This window comes from Lithobates pipiens, unplaced genomic scaffold, assembly GCF_037356315.1.
Source record: "Lithobates pipiens isolate NorthernLeopardFrog02 unplaced genomic scaffold, aLitPip1_a1.2 Scaffold_16, whole genome shotgun sequence".
NCBI classification, from domain to species: domain Eukaryota; kingdom Metazoa; phylum Chordata; class Amphibia; order Anura; family Ranidae; genus Lithobates; species Lithobates pipiens.
The window spans coordinates 382,466,463-382,485,071 of NW_027507748.1; the positions used below are offsets into that span (position 1 = coordinate 382,466,463).

At 42.4% G+C, this 18,609-nt stretch overlaps 1 protein-coding gene across 2 annotated transcripts in view; it reads left to right on the plus strand.

Moving 5' to 3' along the window:
* The window catches only part of TEX14 (testis expressed 14, intercellular bridge forming factor), a 758,047-nt gene that overhangs the window by 727,331 nt on the left and 12,107 nt on the right, over positions 1 to 18,609 (plus strand). For both annotated transcript variants that reach the window (XM_077482232.1, XM_077482233.1), the window contains exons 25-27: positions 9,022 to 9,078; positions 15,759 to 15,824; positions 16,603 to 16,680. In XM_077482232.1, coding sequence (XP_077338358.1) covers positions 9,022 to 9,078; positions 15,759 to 15,824; positions 16,603 to 16,676 — 197 coding nt within the window. In that variant the 3' untranslated portion in view covers positions 16,677 to 16,680. The remainder of the gene's footprint in view (positions 1 to 9,021; positions 9,079 to 15,758; positions 15,825 to 16,602; positions 16,681 to 18,609) is intronic.

Genomic DNA, 18,609 nt, shown 5'->3' on the forward strand with positions numbered 1-18,609 from the left:
ATCATGTTCTTCATTTCCTACCTCATAGTGTCCAGTTGTCTCTGCATTTCATCAATGTTGCCATGATCTGCCCAATCAGCCTCTGGGCACTGTCTGTGGAAAATGGCTCCGCGGCTTGTCCTTCCACAACCAGATCATCACCTAAAAACATGTGTAGATAAAAAATTGGTTAAAATATACAGCCATTAATTGTTTACCTTAAGCTGGGTTGTCACACACTCACTTTGTGGGGTGCGTATCTCCACCACCTCTTCCTCCTCCACATCTAGCCCTGGGCTGGGCTGAGCCAGCTCGGACACTGGGCTGGGCTGCTCCCTCTCGGACACTGGGCTGGGCAGCTCCATCACGGACACGGGGCTTGGGCTAACTGCCCAATCAGGCTGGTGAGGTCGGGGGGTCCTGGGCTGCTCCGCCTCTTGTCTGAGTCTTTGTTCCCCTATGAGAATGAAAAAACAAAAAAAAAGGTATACTTTTAAGCATAGTGATATTTGAGTTCAGAAATTGGAATATGAAACATTGGTTTGAAGTGGTGTACAATTATTAGCTGGTTATTACAAGATCCTAGTTTAATACATCATTAAAATGACATTTTTTTAGTTAGGCTGTGTTCAGACTGCTGCGATGTGCGAACGCTGCAAATCTACTGTGGTTTCATGCATCGCATGCCTCCCGGAGACCTGTGACCTGCTGGGAGTGTCAGTGTAAAGTTTTATTGACACCTCCAAATTATTTCTCATATCACAGTGCAATCTTTAAACTCGGACAGGAATCGGACCACATGGTGTGAACACCCATGTGATCCGATTCGGCTGTGGACTAAAAAAAGGGCCATGTACAAGTTTGGGCCGGATGCGATGCGAATTCAGCCATACTATATGTATGGCTGAAATCGCATCACACAGAGATCACATGTGATTTGCACTGCAGTGCGGTGCAAATCACATTTGATCTCGTACATTGCAGCAATGTGAACCTAGCCTTTAACCAAACTGTGATACTTTATATCTTTTGTCCAAGTTTCACAGACGGACACACTCGAATCATCCCCTGGAGTACCTGTGTGTGATTATGTCAAAAAATGTTCTATGATGTCCCAAACTACACTAAATGATTCCCAGTCCAGATGTTGAACCAGCATTTTATCTATCTATCTATCTATCTATCTATCTATCTATCTATCTATCTATCTAATTTTTTTATGGAGACTACATTACACTGAATAAATTTATGAAACTTTATTAAAAAATTATATCCTAAACTGAGTGTGACAATTCAGTTTATCATGAACAATACAAAAAAATTAATAACTAATTGAAATCTAATCCAACACCAGATAAATTTACACCATATACAAATTCATGCTATTTACGTCCACATATACGAACAAGCATATTCGCTCATCACATGAACTATTAACTACACGAACGATCAAATTTGCCAGATTTACATATATATAAATAATACCTATACGAACGATTATTACGTCCGACAGTCACGATAAACGCGGAGTTTACTCACTTTTTTTCAGGGCCTTTTTGATTCGATGGTATTGGTCCGGCTCCCTGGACTTGATGTCGGACCATCGTTTCCGGAGCTGATCCTTGCCTCTTCGTACCCCAAATTTGCTCTGCAAAGTTTCGGCAACTATATCCATGATGCCGTTTTTGCGGATATTGGGTTTGGGATACGGGCCATTTTCCCCATCGTAATCCTCCCTTCGGAGTATATCCACCATCTCCACCATCTCTTCAAAGGCCATGTTTGTGGCCTTATATCTCTTCCTTGCTCCGGAAGCATGGGGTTCAGGGCTTTCCTCCGCGCTGCTCGCTGAAATTCCGTCCGCCATTTTCACCTATCAATCTCCCACAGCGGAACGAGGGTAAAAGGGGCGGGGAAATACGGTCACACGGAACGTCAGGGGTGGGCGACGCAGGCGGAGCTTGAACGCATGCGCTGTATATAAAGCGTTACCGCGAGGCCGTACGTTTGTCCGAACGGAAGCAGCGAGTGCTACACGCGACGGTAAGATGCTTATCTTTTTATTTTGTTTTAATTTTAAGCCTGCGTTAGGAATGTATATAGTGAGATTTCACCTTGTTGATGGTTAATTGATTTTTATGTGGGTTGGTGGTTGAGTGGGGGTGGGGGTGGGTGTATGGGGGGGGTAGTGTATGTGTGTGTGTGTGTGTGTGGGGGGGGGGGTGGGTGTATGGGGGGGTAGTGTGTGTGTGTGTATGGGGGGGTAGTGTGTGTGTGGGGGGGTAGTGTGTGTGTGTATGGGGGGTAGTGTGTGTGTGGGGGGGTAGTGTGGGTGTGGGGGGGTAGTGTGTGTGTGTGGGGGGGGGTAGTGTGTGGGGGTAGTGTGGGTGTGGGGGGGTAGTGTGTGGGGGTAGTGTGGGTGTGGGGGGGTAGTGTGTGTGGGGGGGTAGTGTGTGTGTGGGGGGGGTAGCGTGTGTGGTAGTGTGTGGGTGGGTGTAGTGTGGGTCTCGCCTACATTGTCACAATATAAATAGTGTGCATTTGGTCTGACATTATTATTTTTTTTTTTCATAAATCAAAATGCAAAAGTATACCCCAGACCCCTTTAAGGAGGAGGCCTTCCTCTCCACATTTATCAATATAATAGAGTCGCACAGGAGCCTGTGGGATTCCAAACACCCACAATATTCCAGCCGTCCTGGCCGGAGGAAGACACTGGGGACAATTTTGACATTTGTGCAAACCCGACTTCCCCATGCAGACATTGACTTTGTGAGCAACAAAATTCAGAACCTGCGTAATGTGTATAGGCGGGAGCGCAAAAAGGTCCTAGACTCCCAAACATCAGGAGCAGCAGCAGGTCAGATCTATGTACCTAGGCTGTGGTATTACGACAGGCTGCGTTTTCTGGATCACACGTCAGAAGCGATGCAGTCACTTTCTACTCTTCCGTCTACCCTTCCCTCCACCCTTCCCTCCACCTCAGGTGAGCCATCCCTGGAAGATCCAGACCCTTCCTTGCTGGACGAAGTTGATGCGCCCAGCTGGAGCCAGGTATATTTTAGTCTCTAAAGTTAGGATTGCTCAAATATTAATGATGTAAAGTTCAATGTTTGAATTGCTTCCAAATCTAGGATTTCATCACAAATTAAATTAGATATAAGGATACAGTAGTTTCCACAAATGTGGCTCAAATCTTGGTGAACTAATGGAAAAATGATGGTGTCAAAATGATAGCCTTTTGTATTTCAAGACAAATGTATTTGCAAGTGAGAACTGTCAAATTGTTAGTGATTGATGATTTCAAAATATAGACATATTTTAGTTATTGATTTCTTTGTTTTTTACACAGGATGAGCTCACCCAGGAGGAGGCCGGGACCAGTGGTATGGAGGAGGAGGCCAGGACCAGCCACACACAGGAGCTAGCTGGGCCCAGCAGGAGTCGGACCGAAAGCCAGGTCCCTCCCCTCCGCCTAGCCAGCAAAAGGCCCAGGAGGATGACATGGACAGAGGAGGAGTCATTGGCACTTATACGCCAAGCCACCCAAGTGCTGAGTAAACCCCCCAATCCTGAGGAGGCCTACGGTACATACTTGGCAAGCAAGTTGCTAGAAATGGAGAAGGCACAGCGCAACTTGTGCGAAGTAATTTTTTTTTATGCGATTCAACGGGGTCTGAAGGGTGAGCTAACACCGACCACCAGACTGTATAACACAGAACCTACTGCTCCTCCTCCTCCTCCTCCTACCACAAGTCCACCACCAGAGGCACAGCCTCCAGCGAAGCGTGGAGGGAAGGCTAGATGGAAGAGTCGGAAGTGACTGCCTGGCTTCAGTCTGCTCTGACAGAAGACGCAGGCTGTTGTAGTACCACAGTCTGGGGACATAGATCTCATCTGCTGCTGTTCCTGGTCTTTGGGATTCTAGGACCATGTTGTGCTCCCTATTTACATGTTACACAGGTTCTGAATTTTGGTGGCCACTCACTTGATGTGTGCCTGGGGGACAAAAGGCTTCACAAACTTCAAAATTGTCTCCAGTGTTGCCTCCCTCTTGATTTAGTTTTGTTCTGACGAAAAATAAATATTTATTATTTCCAAAAATATTGTATGTTTTTTTTTTTTGTTATTTTGGCTTAAAAAAACAGAGTTTATTTGTGAGTAGGCAGGTACATGTCAAAAGACTCTGGGGGTTATTTACAAAACACACGTTCATGTTAATAGAAATATGCTAACTTCAAGTGCAATTTTTAAAGCACTGCAAGTGCACTTGGAAGTGCAGTCGCTGTAAATTTGAGGCTTAACATTTGAAATGAGGGGAAGCTCTGCTGATTTTGAACATTCAATCATGTGTAAGCTAAAATGCTGGTTTGAGTATCTATCTATCTATCTATCTATCTATCTATCTATCTATCTATCTATCTATCTATCTATCTATCTATCTCTACTTACATAGTCCTGCTTGGCCAAAAAAAACGCAAGTCCATCTTGTTTCAAACCCCCCCCCCACAAAACAAAAAAAAAAAATAATAATAATAATTTTTAACTGACAATAGTAGTTCCAAAAATATATAGTAATATATAAATTCTATAATTTTTTAAAATATATATATATATATATATTTATTTTTATTTATTTTTTATATTTTTATAAAATTGGAATATTAATCATAGGATGAGGATGAATAAAAACATTTGGGATAACTCTGTGTGAATATAAGCAGCAAAGCTACTTCACTTTTCTTGCATTATGAAGAAGAAAAGAATGGGCTATATTAAAAAAACACAAAATTAGCAGCATGACGAATATGCTAGCTTCAATAAGAACACTAGTTTTACAAGACCGAGCGCTTCCGCCCTGTCCGCCCTGTAAATCCTTTCTGGGCATGCGTCATACTTAGTCCGTCCAACTTGCCTACTCACGAGCGGACTGTCCGCTGAAACCAAAGTTGGACGGACAATATTACGGAAATTCCAAAAGACTTAGTCCGCCAGACTGTCCGCTGAAAAAGTCCGCTGAAGCCCACACACGAGCGGACTGTCCGCTGAAACACGTTTCAGCGGACCAAGTCCGTCAGACAGTCCGCCCGTGTGTACGCGGCCTTATTCCCTCAGTATCCCATTTACAAGGAGCAGATTTAATTTCAAGTGTGCTATTTGCATTTGGAATCTGTTGCTGTCAACTCTCAATATGAGATCCAAAGAGCTGTCACTATCAGTGAAGCAAGCCATCGTTAGGCTGAAAAAAAACAAACAAACCCATCAGAGAGATAGCAAAAACATTGGGTGTGGCCAAATAAACTGTTTGGAACATCCTTAAAAAGAAAGAATGCACCGGTGAGCTCAGCAACACCAAAAGACCTGGAAGACCATGGAAAACAGCTGTGGTTGGTGAAAGAATAATTCTTTGCCTGGTGAAGAAAACACCATTCATAACATGTGGGCAGATCAATAACAATCGCCAGGAGGTAGGTGTATGTGTGTCAAAGTCAACAATCAAGAGAAGACTTCACCAGAGTGAATACAGAGGGTTCACCACAAGATGTAAACCATTGGTGAGCCTCAAAAACAGGAAGGCCAGATTAGAGTTTGCCAAACAACATCTAAAAAAGCCTTCATAGGTTCGGGTACAACATCCTATGGACAGATGAGACCAAGATCAACTTGTATCAGAGTGATGGGAAGAGAAGAGTATGGAGAAGGAAAGGAACTGCTCATGATCCAAAGCATACCACCTTATCAGTGAAGCATGGTGGTGGTAGTGTCATGGCATGGGCATGTATGGCTGCCAATGAAACTGGTTCTCTTGTATTTATTGATGATGTGACTGCTGACAAAAGCAGCAGGATGAATTCTTAAGTGTTTCAGGCAATATTATCTGCTCATATTCAGCAAAATGCTTCAGAACTCATTGGATGGCTCTTCACAATGCAGATAGACAAGGACCCGAAGCATACTGTGAAAGCAACCAAAGAGTTTTTTTAAGGGAAAGAAGTGGAATGTTATGCAATGGCCAAGTCAATCACCTGACCTGAATCCGATTGAGCATGCATTTCACTTGCTTAAGACAAAACTGAAGGGAACATGCCCCAAGAACAAGCAGGAACTGAAGACAGTTGCAGTAGAGGCCTAACAGAGCATCACCAGTGATGAAACCCAGTGATGTCTATGCGTTCCAGACTTCAGGCTGTAATTGACTGCAAAGGATTTGCAACCAAGTATTAAAAAGTGAAAGTTTGATGAATGATTGTTAATCTGTCCCATTACTTTTGGTCCCTTAAAAAGTGGGAGACACATATACAAACTATTGTAATTCCTACACTGTTCATCTGATTTGGATGTAAATACCCTCAAATTAAAGCTGAAAGTCTGCAGTTAAAGTACATCTTGTTCGTTTCATTTCAAATCCCTTGTGGTGGTGTATAGAGCCAAAAAGATTAGAATTGTGTCGATGTCCCAATATTTCTGGACCTGACTGTAGGTTGTAGGAGATATATTCATTGCAAAATCTTGCTCTTGTTCATATCCCAAGCTGACTGTTATATATGGTGTTTGTAAAGTGACTTCTGTAAAATAAATTATTTGTTATAAATTGTTATAAATACATTTTTACAGTCCGCAGTCCATACATACACCCAATTTTATTGTGTTATTCAAAGACCTTCTGCATTGGGCAAAGTATCTTGGGAATAAATAATATGTCAGCATATTTATATTTGACCACTTGTCGACCGGGCCATAGCCAAAAGATGGCTACAGAGCAGTCGGCTTACTCTGGGTGGACGTCCGTGGGACATCTTCCCAGAATGTTGTTCTCCCGTGCCCCCTGGGGCGCGCTCCCGCAAACATCCATGACCGATCACTTGTAAACAAACCGGCGTCATGTCATGACGCTGGTTCCTCACTCCCCTCTCTGAACCGATCTGTACAGTGTGAGGGGAGAGGGCAGAGATTGTTTTTAGCAGTGCTGTGGGCTGGATCTGTAGTGCCCACAGTGCTGCTCTGTGCACATACTGTGCAATACTCTGCAATAGCGTGCAATACTCTGCAATAATGTGCAATACTCGTCAATAAATTTTAACAGAAACAACGATTTTTTATTTATTTTTTTCTGTATTTTTTGATTTATAGCGCAAAAACAAAAAAACCCAGCGGTGATTAAATACCACCAAAAGAAAGCTCTATTTATATGAAAAAAAGGACAATTTCATATGTGTACAGTGTTGCATGACTGAGTAATTGTCATTCAATATGTGAGAGCACCGAAAGCTGAAAATTGGTCTGGTTAGGAAGGTGGTTTAAGTGCCCAGTTGTCAAGTGGTTAATACATTTTTATTTCATTGGAGGCACGGTTGTTCATTGATCGATAAGCAATCAATATAGTCGACTAAACAAATAATTCCAACATTCCCCCACAATAGGAACTGGGGTGCAGAAAAAAGGCAGCAGGTGCTTTGAACTGATATTTTTTTTGGCTGTGGCAGGAGGCAGTTTTTTCTCTGAATGGCTGGAGAGCAGTACAATGAGTGTTTGAAGAGAACTGTGAAGTATGGTGGAGGTTCATTGCAAGTTTGGGGCTGTATTTATGCAAATTGAGTTGGAGATTTGGTCAGAAGCAATGGTGTCCTCAGTGCTGAGAAATTCAGAGAGATACTTATCCATCATGCCATATCATCAGGGAGGAGTGTGATTGCCCCATATTTATTCTGCAGCAGTACAATGACCCCAAATATACAGCCAATGTCATTAAGAGCTATGTTCAGAAGAAGAACAAGGAGTCCTGGAAGTGATGGTTTGGCCCCCACAGAGCCCTGATCTCAAAATCATTGAGTCTGTCTGGGATTACATGGAGAGAGAGAGAGAAGTTTTTGAGGCAGCCTACATCCACAGAAGGTCCAAGATGTTTGGAACAACCTACCTGCTGAGTTCCTTCAAAAAAATGTGTGCAAGTGTACTTAGAAGCATTGATGCTGTTTTAAAGGCGAAGGGTCACACCAAATATTGATTTGATTTGGATTTATCTTTGGTTCATTTATATTCTATTTTGTTAAAGGATAAAAAATAAACTATTAACACTTTTTTTTCTGAAAGAACTATTTAGTACAGTAGTGTACAAGAAATATATTTTTAACCTGTGAGAAGGAACAGTTCAGTCTATTTTTAAAATGCATGGAATATAGAGATTACCTTCAATGGCACTGGAGCACCTAAACCAATCTAGAGAACTAGAAGATAGAATCTTTGTTTCTAGGTCTAAAAGAAAAATGACCCAAGGCTCTTACTTGGGTTGAGGCAAGAGCAACATCTCAGGCAAGAAGTATGGTTACGTGACTCCAGTGCAAAAAAAAAAAAATAATGGCATATTTTTTATTTGAAATGGATAATGTATACCTTTCTCATAGTACATGCTCAGTTTCAGTGTGTTTGGCTGCAGCTTACTGACTCATTTTTTCATTTGTTTCTTCTGGCACATGTGTGATCCTGTCTCCCGGTGGTCATTTCGTTTTTGGTCATATGTTGCTACAGTATTTATTGTATTTTTTGTTTTGGAATCTCCTTCCCCTTTTTCATTTTGCTTGAATGTTTATTAACATTGCACACTTAATACAATGATCCATCATCTAAACTTTAGGTGGAAACTCATTGTCCCTGTTTGTGGTATGCATTTTTTTTTTTGTGCTGCTCTTTGACCTTACTTCAGCCTGCACCGTTTTAATGACACTGTGTGATGCCACTTATTGGGATGTTTTGGGAGTGGAATTTAGGACTATATGCTGTATGTTTGCATAAGGTTCCTCTTGTTTGAACATATAATCCTGTCAAGAACAATGCACATCTTCATTACTTTTTTAAATCTTAAAATGTTTGCCCCAACAATAACAGTTTAATGCAGGAATTCTTCTTCTTTCGTATGTCTTTTATTTTACCTTTTCCATAATTCTTTTCTATTAAATATTCTAAATTTGGCACATTTACTAGTTTTCATTACTCTGTTCTGTATTACTGTTATATTTATAAAATATATAATATATATGCTCTCAGTTTGTATTGTAGGTTCTTTGGAAAATTCAGAAGGCAATAATTTACTAAGCAAAACAGGTGAGCTAAAAATATTTATCAAAGCATAACTAGAAGACTGAGGCCGCGTACACACGGGCGGACTGTTCGCCCAACTTTGTCCGCTGAACAGTGTTTCAGAGGACAGTCCGCTCGTGTGTGGGCTTCAGCGGACAGTTTCAGCGGACAGTCTGGCGAACAAAGTTTTTCGGAATTTCCGTAAGACAGTCCGCTGAAACTTGGTTTCAGCGGACAGTCCGCTCGTGTGTAGGCTTGTTCAACAAACTAAGTTTCGCGCATGCTCAGAAAGGATTTACACGGCGAAGGTTGCATTGCAGTGTATTGGACGTCGTATTTCTCGTCCCGTCGTACGTGCCGTTCACGTCATCGCGCACGCTTTCAGCGGACTGTTCGTTCATCGTGTGTGGTCAAGTCCGTTCATGCAAATTTTGAGCGGACTGTTTGTCGGATTGTTTGACGAACAAAGTTGGGCGAACAGTCCGCCCGTGTGTACGTGGCCTAAGAGTCACGAGCGTATACCTTCGAAAAGCTTGGTTTCCATATTCTAAAAGGCATTAGGTTAAATTTACTAAAGGCAAATAGACTGTGCACTTTGCAACTACAGTTGCTCTCTGCAAGGGATTTTGTTGCAGAGCTTAGTAAATGAGGTGAAGCTTCACTTTGCAAACAAAAATCACATGCAAGGAAAATAAAACACATTTTTGCTTGCCCATGAATGATTTGATGATGGAAGTGAATAGAGCATCCCCTCATTTACTAAGCTCTGGAGCAAATGCCCTTGCAACTGTACTTTACAAAGTGCACAGTCTATTTGCCTTTAATAAATCAACCCCAAAAAGCTTAGCAGAAGTGAGTGCATCTTACATAGATATAGCTGAATTGTAGGTTGCATTTGAGAGGGTCGAGGTTGAGCTACCAAGAAGCATTTACTAGAGACCACTCTGAAACTGCTTTTACCAGTGTCAAAATAAGCAAGTATACTGTAATGTTTGGTTGTAGCTAGCTTTACCTGTAGCACTCACTCACTTTTTTAGCAAATGATAACAATCTTTATTTAAACATGCACCACTCTTTTGCTTTATACACCAAGCAGACACTTCAGAAATAATTGCATACGTATTTATCTATGGATATTCATTTAACATTTTCCCCCCTCAAAAATAGGTTAGCCAGAGGATGTCTATGGGTGTTTCAGTGTTTTCACAGACATATACACCGATCAGTCATACCTCTATAGCCACCCACCCAATATTGGGAAGGTCCCCCTTTTGCTGCTAAAACAGCTTTGACTTGTTGAGGCATGGACTCCACTAGACGTCTGAAGGTATGCTGTGATATCTGGCACCAAGCTATCAGTATCAGATCTTATAACACCTGTTAGTTGCAAGGTGGGACCTCCATGGATTGAACTTGTTTTTCCAGCACATCCCACAGTTGCTCAGTTGTATTGAGATAAGGAGAATTTGGGGGCCTCAAACTTGTTGTGTTCCTCAAACTATTCTTGAACAATTTTGCAGGGTGACAGGGAGTGCTATCCTGCTAAAATAGGCCACTGCCATCAGGGGATGCTGTTTCCATGTACTTGGTCAGCAACAATGTTTAGGTAGGTGGTATGTGTCAAGTAACATCCACATGAATGGCAGGACGAACAGTTTCCCAGCAGAACATTTCCCAAAGCATCACATTGCCCCTGCCAATATTGCCTTCTTCTCATACTGCATCCTGGTGCCATGCCTTCTCCAGGAAATCGATGCACACACACCTAGCTATCCACATGATGTAAAAAAATATGATTCATCAGACCAGGCCACTTTTTTGCATTGCTCCATGGTCCAGGTATGATGATCATGTGCCCATTGGCTGTGGGCACAGGTCTTTCATTCAGCGAATGTACAAAGATTTTTCGTGTGAATATTCTCATTTGAAAAAATGATCCATGTGGCCAGCATAAGGCACGGTACACACCTATTCAGTTTGCTTTTGATCTGTTTCTGCAGTACTTTTTGCTGTGCGTTTTGATTTTTGTGCACGTGATTTTACGGCAATTTGCATTTTTGCTTTTTTTTTGGGCAGACTAAAAAACACAAATTGCTGCAAAAACGCATTACATCCTTTTCTGCAGCTTCTCCATTGAAGTATATTGAACAAATAAAAGCACAATTTTGCGTTCAAAAGTCCCTGACCCTTTCAGATATGAAGGTGTCCCATAGGAAATCATGTAAATGAACTGTAGTGCATTTCTGCAAAAAGCACCAATAAACACATAGATGTGAACCAGGTCTAAGATGTTTAGTAACATAATGGGGTTAAAAAAACTAAAATTAGCCCTTTATAGTAGAAAAAAGCAGATAATCACTACTGTAAGGGGTTCATTTTTTTAGGCCCCTTTCACACATGCGGACGATATGTCCGTATTTCATCCATCCGTTTGCGGATGAAATACGGGCATACATTCATCCCTATGGGATAGCGGGTGTCTGCGGATGAACATCCGCAGACACCCGATTTCGTCCGCCTCCGCTACTGTCCGATTCTGCAGACGGAGGAAAATCCTATTTTTCTATCCGTCTGCAGATCGGATGAACACGGACAGACGGTCCGTGCGCATCCGATCCCCATAGAGGAGAGCGGAGAGCTGACAGGGCGGTCCCCGCACAGTGTGCGGAGACCGCCCTGTCCGCAGCCAGCTCAGCGGGGACAATGGAGCGATCCCCGCTGAGCGAGCGGATCATCACGGGGCGGATCATTACTCATCCATCCCGTGTGAAAGGGGCCTAACTGTAGAACAGTGAGAGTAATATTTACAGTAGCTATTATTTGCTCTTTTTGTACTATAAAGGGCTCATTTTTTTTTAACCCCTCTATGTTACTGGCCGATTAATCGATTATGAAAATAGTAATCGATTAATTTCATAATCGATTAGTTGTCGATTAATCAATTAGTTGTTTCAGCCCTAGATATCTGTAAAATGGAGATCTCAAGACTAATTTTCTCAATCTTATTTTTGAAGTGATTATCAGTGTTAATCACTTAATCAGTGTAATTCACTTAAAGTGGTTCTAAAGGCAGAATGTATTTTTACCTTATTGCATTTTATGCATTAAGATAAAAGACCTTCTGTGTACAGCAGTTTCCCCCAGCCTTATACTTACCCAAGGCCCATCCCGAAGCAGTGATGTGCACGAGAGCCTCAGCTCTCCTGGGACTCTCCCTCCTCATTGGCTGAGATGGCAGAGGGCGGCATTGGCATTGGCTCCCGCTGCTCTCAAAGTCAGTAAGCCAATGAGGAGAGGGAGTGGGTGGTGCTTAGCCACAGTCCTGTGTTTGAATGGACAGGCAGAGCAGTGGCTCGGGTGCACTCGGCAGGGGGGGGTGTCAGGAGAGCTGAGAAGTGGTGGATCTGGGCCGCTTTGTGCAAAACCACTGCACAGAGCAAGTAAGTATGGCATGTTGTTTTAAAAAACATAGCTTTTAATATCACTTTAAAGCACTAATACACCACCGAAAAAAAATTGGGCCCCCTGCATATTTAAACCATAATGTGCCAGTCTTTCCTTTCAAACAGAGCCCAGTGCACAAGCACTTGAATCTTCCCTTTCAAATGGCCAGGGCCATGATGGTGTCACTGCCGCGTATGCGAGTGGGAGAATGCTGCCTGCATTCCCCCGCACACTGTGTGCCCTGAATACAGAGCATCACTGCACATTCGCAGGTGACATCATCAGCTATTGCCGATGAGAATATTTCCTAAATGGTGCGCGGTTAGGAGATATTCATTGTACCTACAGCTACTCCTGATTGTAAGCTTACCTGTAGGTATAAGTAAAGATTTTACTACCGCTTTAACCTGCCAGTGGGCATACATTTATGGCTGATTGGTGTGTTCACATTTAGACCCCTTTCACACTGGGGCGGTTTTCAGGCGCTTTAGCGCTAAAAATAGCACCTGTAAAGCACCTGAAAACTGCCTCCACTGCAGCCCCAGTGTGAAAGCCCGAGTGTTTTTCACACTGGAATGGTGCGCTTGCAGGATGGGAAAAAAAGTTCTGCAAGCAGCATCTTTGGTGCAGTGCAAGAGCAGTGTATACGCCGCTCCTAAACTGCCCTGCCCATTGAAATCTATGGGCAGTGCTGCCAAAACGAATTTGGTAGAGGTGCTTTTTGTGCTCTTTTAACCCCTTCTGGGGGTTCAAAAGTGCCCCGCTAGTGACGGCACTTAAACAGCAGTAAAGCTCTGCTAAACCTAGCCGCGCATTACTGCTGATGCCCCACTGCAAAACTAGCCTTAGACATTTCCTGATCTGTTCTTTACCAACTGGATCATGGAACAATGATCTTTTGTCTGTGGATAGGCTTTGAAATAGTGAAATTCTGTGTGAAACATGCACTACTCAACAGCAGCTGCACTATGAAAACCAGCTGCTAAATAGTCACCTTTAATTAGGTACATGAGCATATGGGTGTGTGGCACCTGAGTATGCATCTTTAGACAGTATGTACAATTATCCTTACTGCCAGCTTTAGATTGTAGCTTGGTTGAAGCATTCATTATGAAACACTATATTATCAAAAGTATTGGGATGCCGGCCTTTACACGAACATGAACTTTAATGGTATCCCAGTCTTAGTCCGTAGGGTTCAATATTGAGTTGGCCCATCCTTTGCAGCTATAACAATATCAACTTTTCTGGGAAGGCTGCCCACAAGGGTTAGGAGTGTGTCTATGGCAATGTTTGACCATTCTACCAGAAGTACATTTGTGAGGTCAGGCACTTGTGCGGCCAATAAGGCCTGGCTAACAGTCTCCACTCTAATTTATTCCAAAGGTGTTCTATTGGGTTGAGGTCAGGACTCTGTGCAGGCCAGTCAAGTTCCTTCACCCTAAACTCATCCATGTCTTTATGGACCTTGCTTTTGTGCGCTGGTCCAAATCATTTGATGGCGGTGGCATATGGTATGGTGTTATTTTTCAGGGTTTGGGTTTGGCCTCTTATTTCCAGTGAAGGGAACTTCAAAAGCGTCAGCATACCAAGATATTTTAGACAATTTCATGCTCCCAACTTTGTTAGAACAGTTTGGGGATGGCACTTTCCTGTTCCAACATGACTGCGCACCAGTGCACAAAGCAAGGTCCTGACCAACATCAGTGCCTGGCCAAACAAATGCATTTCTGGAAGAATGGTCAAACATTCCCATAGACACACTCCTAAACCTTGTGGACAGCCTTCTCAAAAGAGTTGCAGCTGTTATAGCTGCAAAGGGTGGGCAAACTCAATATTGAATCCTATGGGCTAAGACTGGGATGCCGTTAAAGTTCATGCGCATGTAAAGGCGGGCATCCCAATACTTTTGGTAATATAGTGTGTGTGTGTGTGTGTGTGTATATATTTATATATATATATATATATATATATATATATATATATATATATATATATATATATATATATATATATATATATATATATATATATATATATATATATATATATATATAATTTTGCATTAACCTAATATATATTTGTTGTTAATATTGAGATATCAAGATATATCCGAAGAAAATTATTTTTGGGGGGATAAATACATTATTTCTGATATGGTGGCAGTGGTTTGAATTTAAGGTTAAAGCTTGCTGTTAGTTATCCAAGAAATTCCTTCACTTTCTCTAATTCTTCAATTTCTCCTCCAGTCCTTGACTATTTAGTCTACACATGAGAGATTATGTGCAGATGTTCTATATTCAGTCAAATACTCTTGTCAGTCAGAAGATGAGAAGTATAATGTCTAGAGAAAAGATTCTAACAGCACTGTTAACCCCTTCCTGACCAGCCGTCACAGTTGTACTGTGGCAGATTGGCTCCCCTGGGCGAAACTAAGGTTACCTTACAGGGATATTTATTATTGCCAAAAGTACAAAATGTGTTTTTTTTTCAAAATTTTCACTCTTTTTTTGTTTATAGCACAAAAAATAAAACCCCAGATATGATCAAATACCAACAAAAGAAAGCTCTATTTGTGGGAAAAAAGGATGTCAATTTTGTTTGGGTACAACTTAACACGACCACGCAATTGTCAGTTAAAGCGACGCACAGCCGTATCACAAAAAATGGCCTGGTCATTGAGCAGCCAAATCTTCTGGGGCTGAAGTCAAATACAGAAAGTAGATTTAAAAATGGCTACATTAGTTAGTCGACAGTAGCCCATAGCCAGTCAGCACAGGACCTTAATGAAAGTGAGAATGTGCTGTTTGCAGCAGATAGAATTTAGATAATATTAACCTCTTCGTGCTGACCGTACACACAGGTATTTTTTTCTGTGGGGTCGCGTATTTGCGTATCTCCCTTTGTGCTGGGAGCGCACTGCATGGTGTGCTCCCAGTACAGAGACCACGGTCTTATCAAGAGCCCTGGGCCCCCGTTCTAAAGATTGGAACCCAAAATGTCCAAATCCGGGTCACCTGATTGCTGTGATAGCCTCTGATTGGCTATCACAGTGATCGGTCACTGTGAAGCCTGCACTCGTGTCTTCTGTTTCTGTGAATGGACCTAAGAGATACATTGTAGAGATTTTTGACTTTTCTTTTGCTTGTCTTGCTTTTTCAGGCTTTTCTTTTTTATGTGACAAAAATAACTTTGTTTAGACATTTTGCAAGTTATTAAAAATGTATATTGCTCATTTCAAGTACTCTGTTTGTATACAGATTGTGAATGCCAAAGTATGGATATCACTTCTATTTCAAATGAGAATGAAAAGACCAACCATTGTGGTAAGTCAGCAAAGTTTACCAAATATAGCAAAATGGTCTGTCAGTCCATTGGGTTTTTTAGAAACAGGTCTGACCCCCAAAAAACTGAACAGCTAACGGGGCATTGACCTGAGCGTTCACAACTATGTCACACTATCTTCACTTTAGAGGTTATGTGTCTCATTACAACCAGTCCCAGCCACCGACTCCCTCCCTAGCAAAACACAATCAAGCAAACAAAGTAATTTTATTTGGCTTCAAAGAACCATAAATCATGTTTAACCCCAGCCTTGTCAATAAGGAATTATAAAAGGTGAAATTACTGGGATTCTGCAGACCTTTAATCCACAGAAGATCTGTGGTTGGTTCTCCAAGATGTTTGGAACAACCTACCTGCTGAGATCCTTCAAAAACTGTATGAAATTGTACCCAGAAGAATTAATTCTGATTTGAAGGCAACTGGCCACACCAAAAATTGATTTGATTTGAATTTTTTAACTGTCCATATACAGCAATTGCCATTTTGTTAATTAAACAAAAAGGAACTATTAACACTTCTATTTCTGAAAACATTTTTAATTTACAGCATTTTTTTACACCTGCATAAAACTTTTGTACAGCAGGGTATATCTCAGTGAATAGATTAAGAGCAGGCTCTTGAAGAGCAGAACACTTAAAGAATTTTACTAGCCATTTCAGTGATAGCTTAAGCCTGATTTTTGTTTAATTAACCAGAAATAACAGTTGTGTGGTAATCTGTGTTGCTGCAGTTAATCAGCAAATTTTTTCAAATATTCAGACACATCAGATTGCAAGAAAAAGAGTTTTAAGGACATTATTGCAAATGCAACAAGACGAGATGCAGCTGAATAAACCGGTAAAAAATGTAACTTTTTCTTTTTAAATATTATGTCCTTAATCATGTTCCCTACATACACAGACTCACTTAAGTGTACTTGAATGCAGGCCCTTGAAACAACTTATTTTTTGTTTTTTAAAGAGGCACAATGGAATATGGGGAATAGGGCCCTCCTGTCACTGGACGCCCATAAGTCCTTCAATTGCTTAGAATGGCAATACTGGTGGGCCACCATGCATACTTTTGAGTTTGGTCCCACCTTCCTATCATGGGCAAGATTATTATACAGCTCCACACAGGCAGCCATTAGAGAGGCAGGATGTGTATCCATGCCTTTTCCTTTACATAGAGGCACATGACAGGGCTGCCCTTTACCCACTATTTTGTTTGCCATTGCCATTGAGCCGCTTGCTGCCATGATCCGTTCCAACTCCTAAATCTGTGGCTTCATATATGGCAAGATGCAGGAAAAACTCATGTTCTATGCTGACGACGCTATGTTACTTTTGTGAGACACGTCGGATTCCCTGAGAGAGGCTATGGCAGTCATTACCAAGTTTGGCACATTTTCGGGCTTGGTGATCAACTGGACCAAATCCTCAATCGTATGGCTAGGCTCTTTGGCTGGCGGACAGGGTGGCATACTACAAAATGTTCTTGTGACCTCCTCTTTTAAATGTTTGGGGATGCATATTACCTCATATCCCCGTGATTACGTTACCCTCAATATATCACCACTACTGGGTCGAATAAGGGATAAAACCAAAATATGGTCCAAGCTTAAAATGTCACTGGTAGGAAGAGTGAACCTCATAAAAATGTTTTTTATGCCACAGCTCCTCTACATCCTGCACAATACTCCCATGGTTGTCCCGCTTACATTTTTCACATCATAAACTCGCTGTTCTGCTCCTTTATTTGGCTTAATAAACCTCAGAGGGTCAAGCTCGAGCAACTGCAAAAAACAAAAGAGCGTGGGGGTCTGGCTTTACCCAACCCTTGGCTTTATTACTGTCAGGGAAATCACCATGTGAATGTCCGTCTCCGTGTAGCAGCAGCTTATTTTCATTCCAAGGGCCATGTGCGGTGTCCCTGTCAGAGGCAAACGAGTTCCGGAACGGACGCACGCACACGCCAATACAAACACGTGGACGCACTCGCGCAAACCGATTCTTCCGTTCCTGTACCTCATTGCCAGCCAGTTGCCAACCTTGCTTGTTCCTGACGAGCAATGTTTTCCTCATACCTGCTTGGCTTCCGCTGAATACCTCCGGTGACCAGTCTACACCTCTTCCTCTGTGAGGATCCAGTGTCTTCTAGCCTCCTTCTTCAATCCGCTGGAGAGCAGGCACCTGCACCCTTTCACTGCCTCAACACTCCCTGTCCCCACTTCCAGGGGTGTTGAGACCGGAACCATGCAAGAGGCCACCCCCAGCAGTCAGACTCCGCTGTAAGGTACGTGACAGTACGATCCAGCCATAATGGAGTCCAACAGGGGGGCCTCACCTTTGGAAGCCTTGTGCCAACAGATCTCTGCCCTTACCCAAGCAGTCCAGGGCCTGCAAGATGGTTATCACCATCTTGAGCAGAAAGTGGAGTCATTGACATCAAGCACCGCTGCTTCTCAAGGGGCCACAGCATCTCGGTCCTTCTGTCCGGCAACTTCAGCATCTGCACCTGCAGAGGTTTTCCGTTGATCACCGTAAATTCCGTGTCAGGAATGCTTGCCAGTTATATTTTGTGCTACAGCCTCGTACCTTCTCCCTGGAAAGCACAAAGGTGGGATTCATTGTTTCATTACTTCAGGGGGAATCCCAAACCTGGGCTCACCGCTTATTGGAACAGGCCAGCCCTCTGTTAGATACTATGGACTCTTTTTTGAATGAAATGGCCAAGTTGTATGATGACCCTCAGCGTGCCACAACTGCACAGGCCAGTCTCCATGCT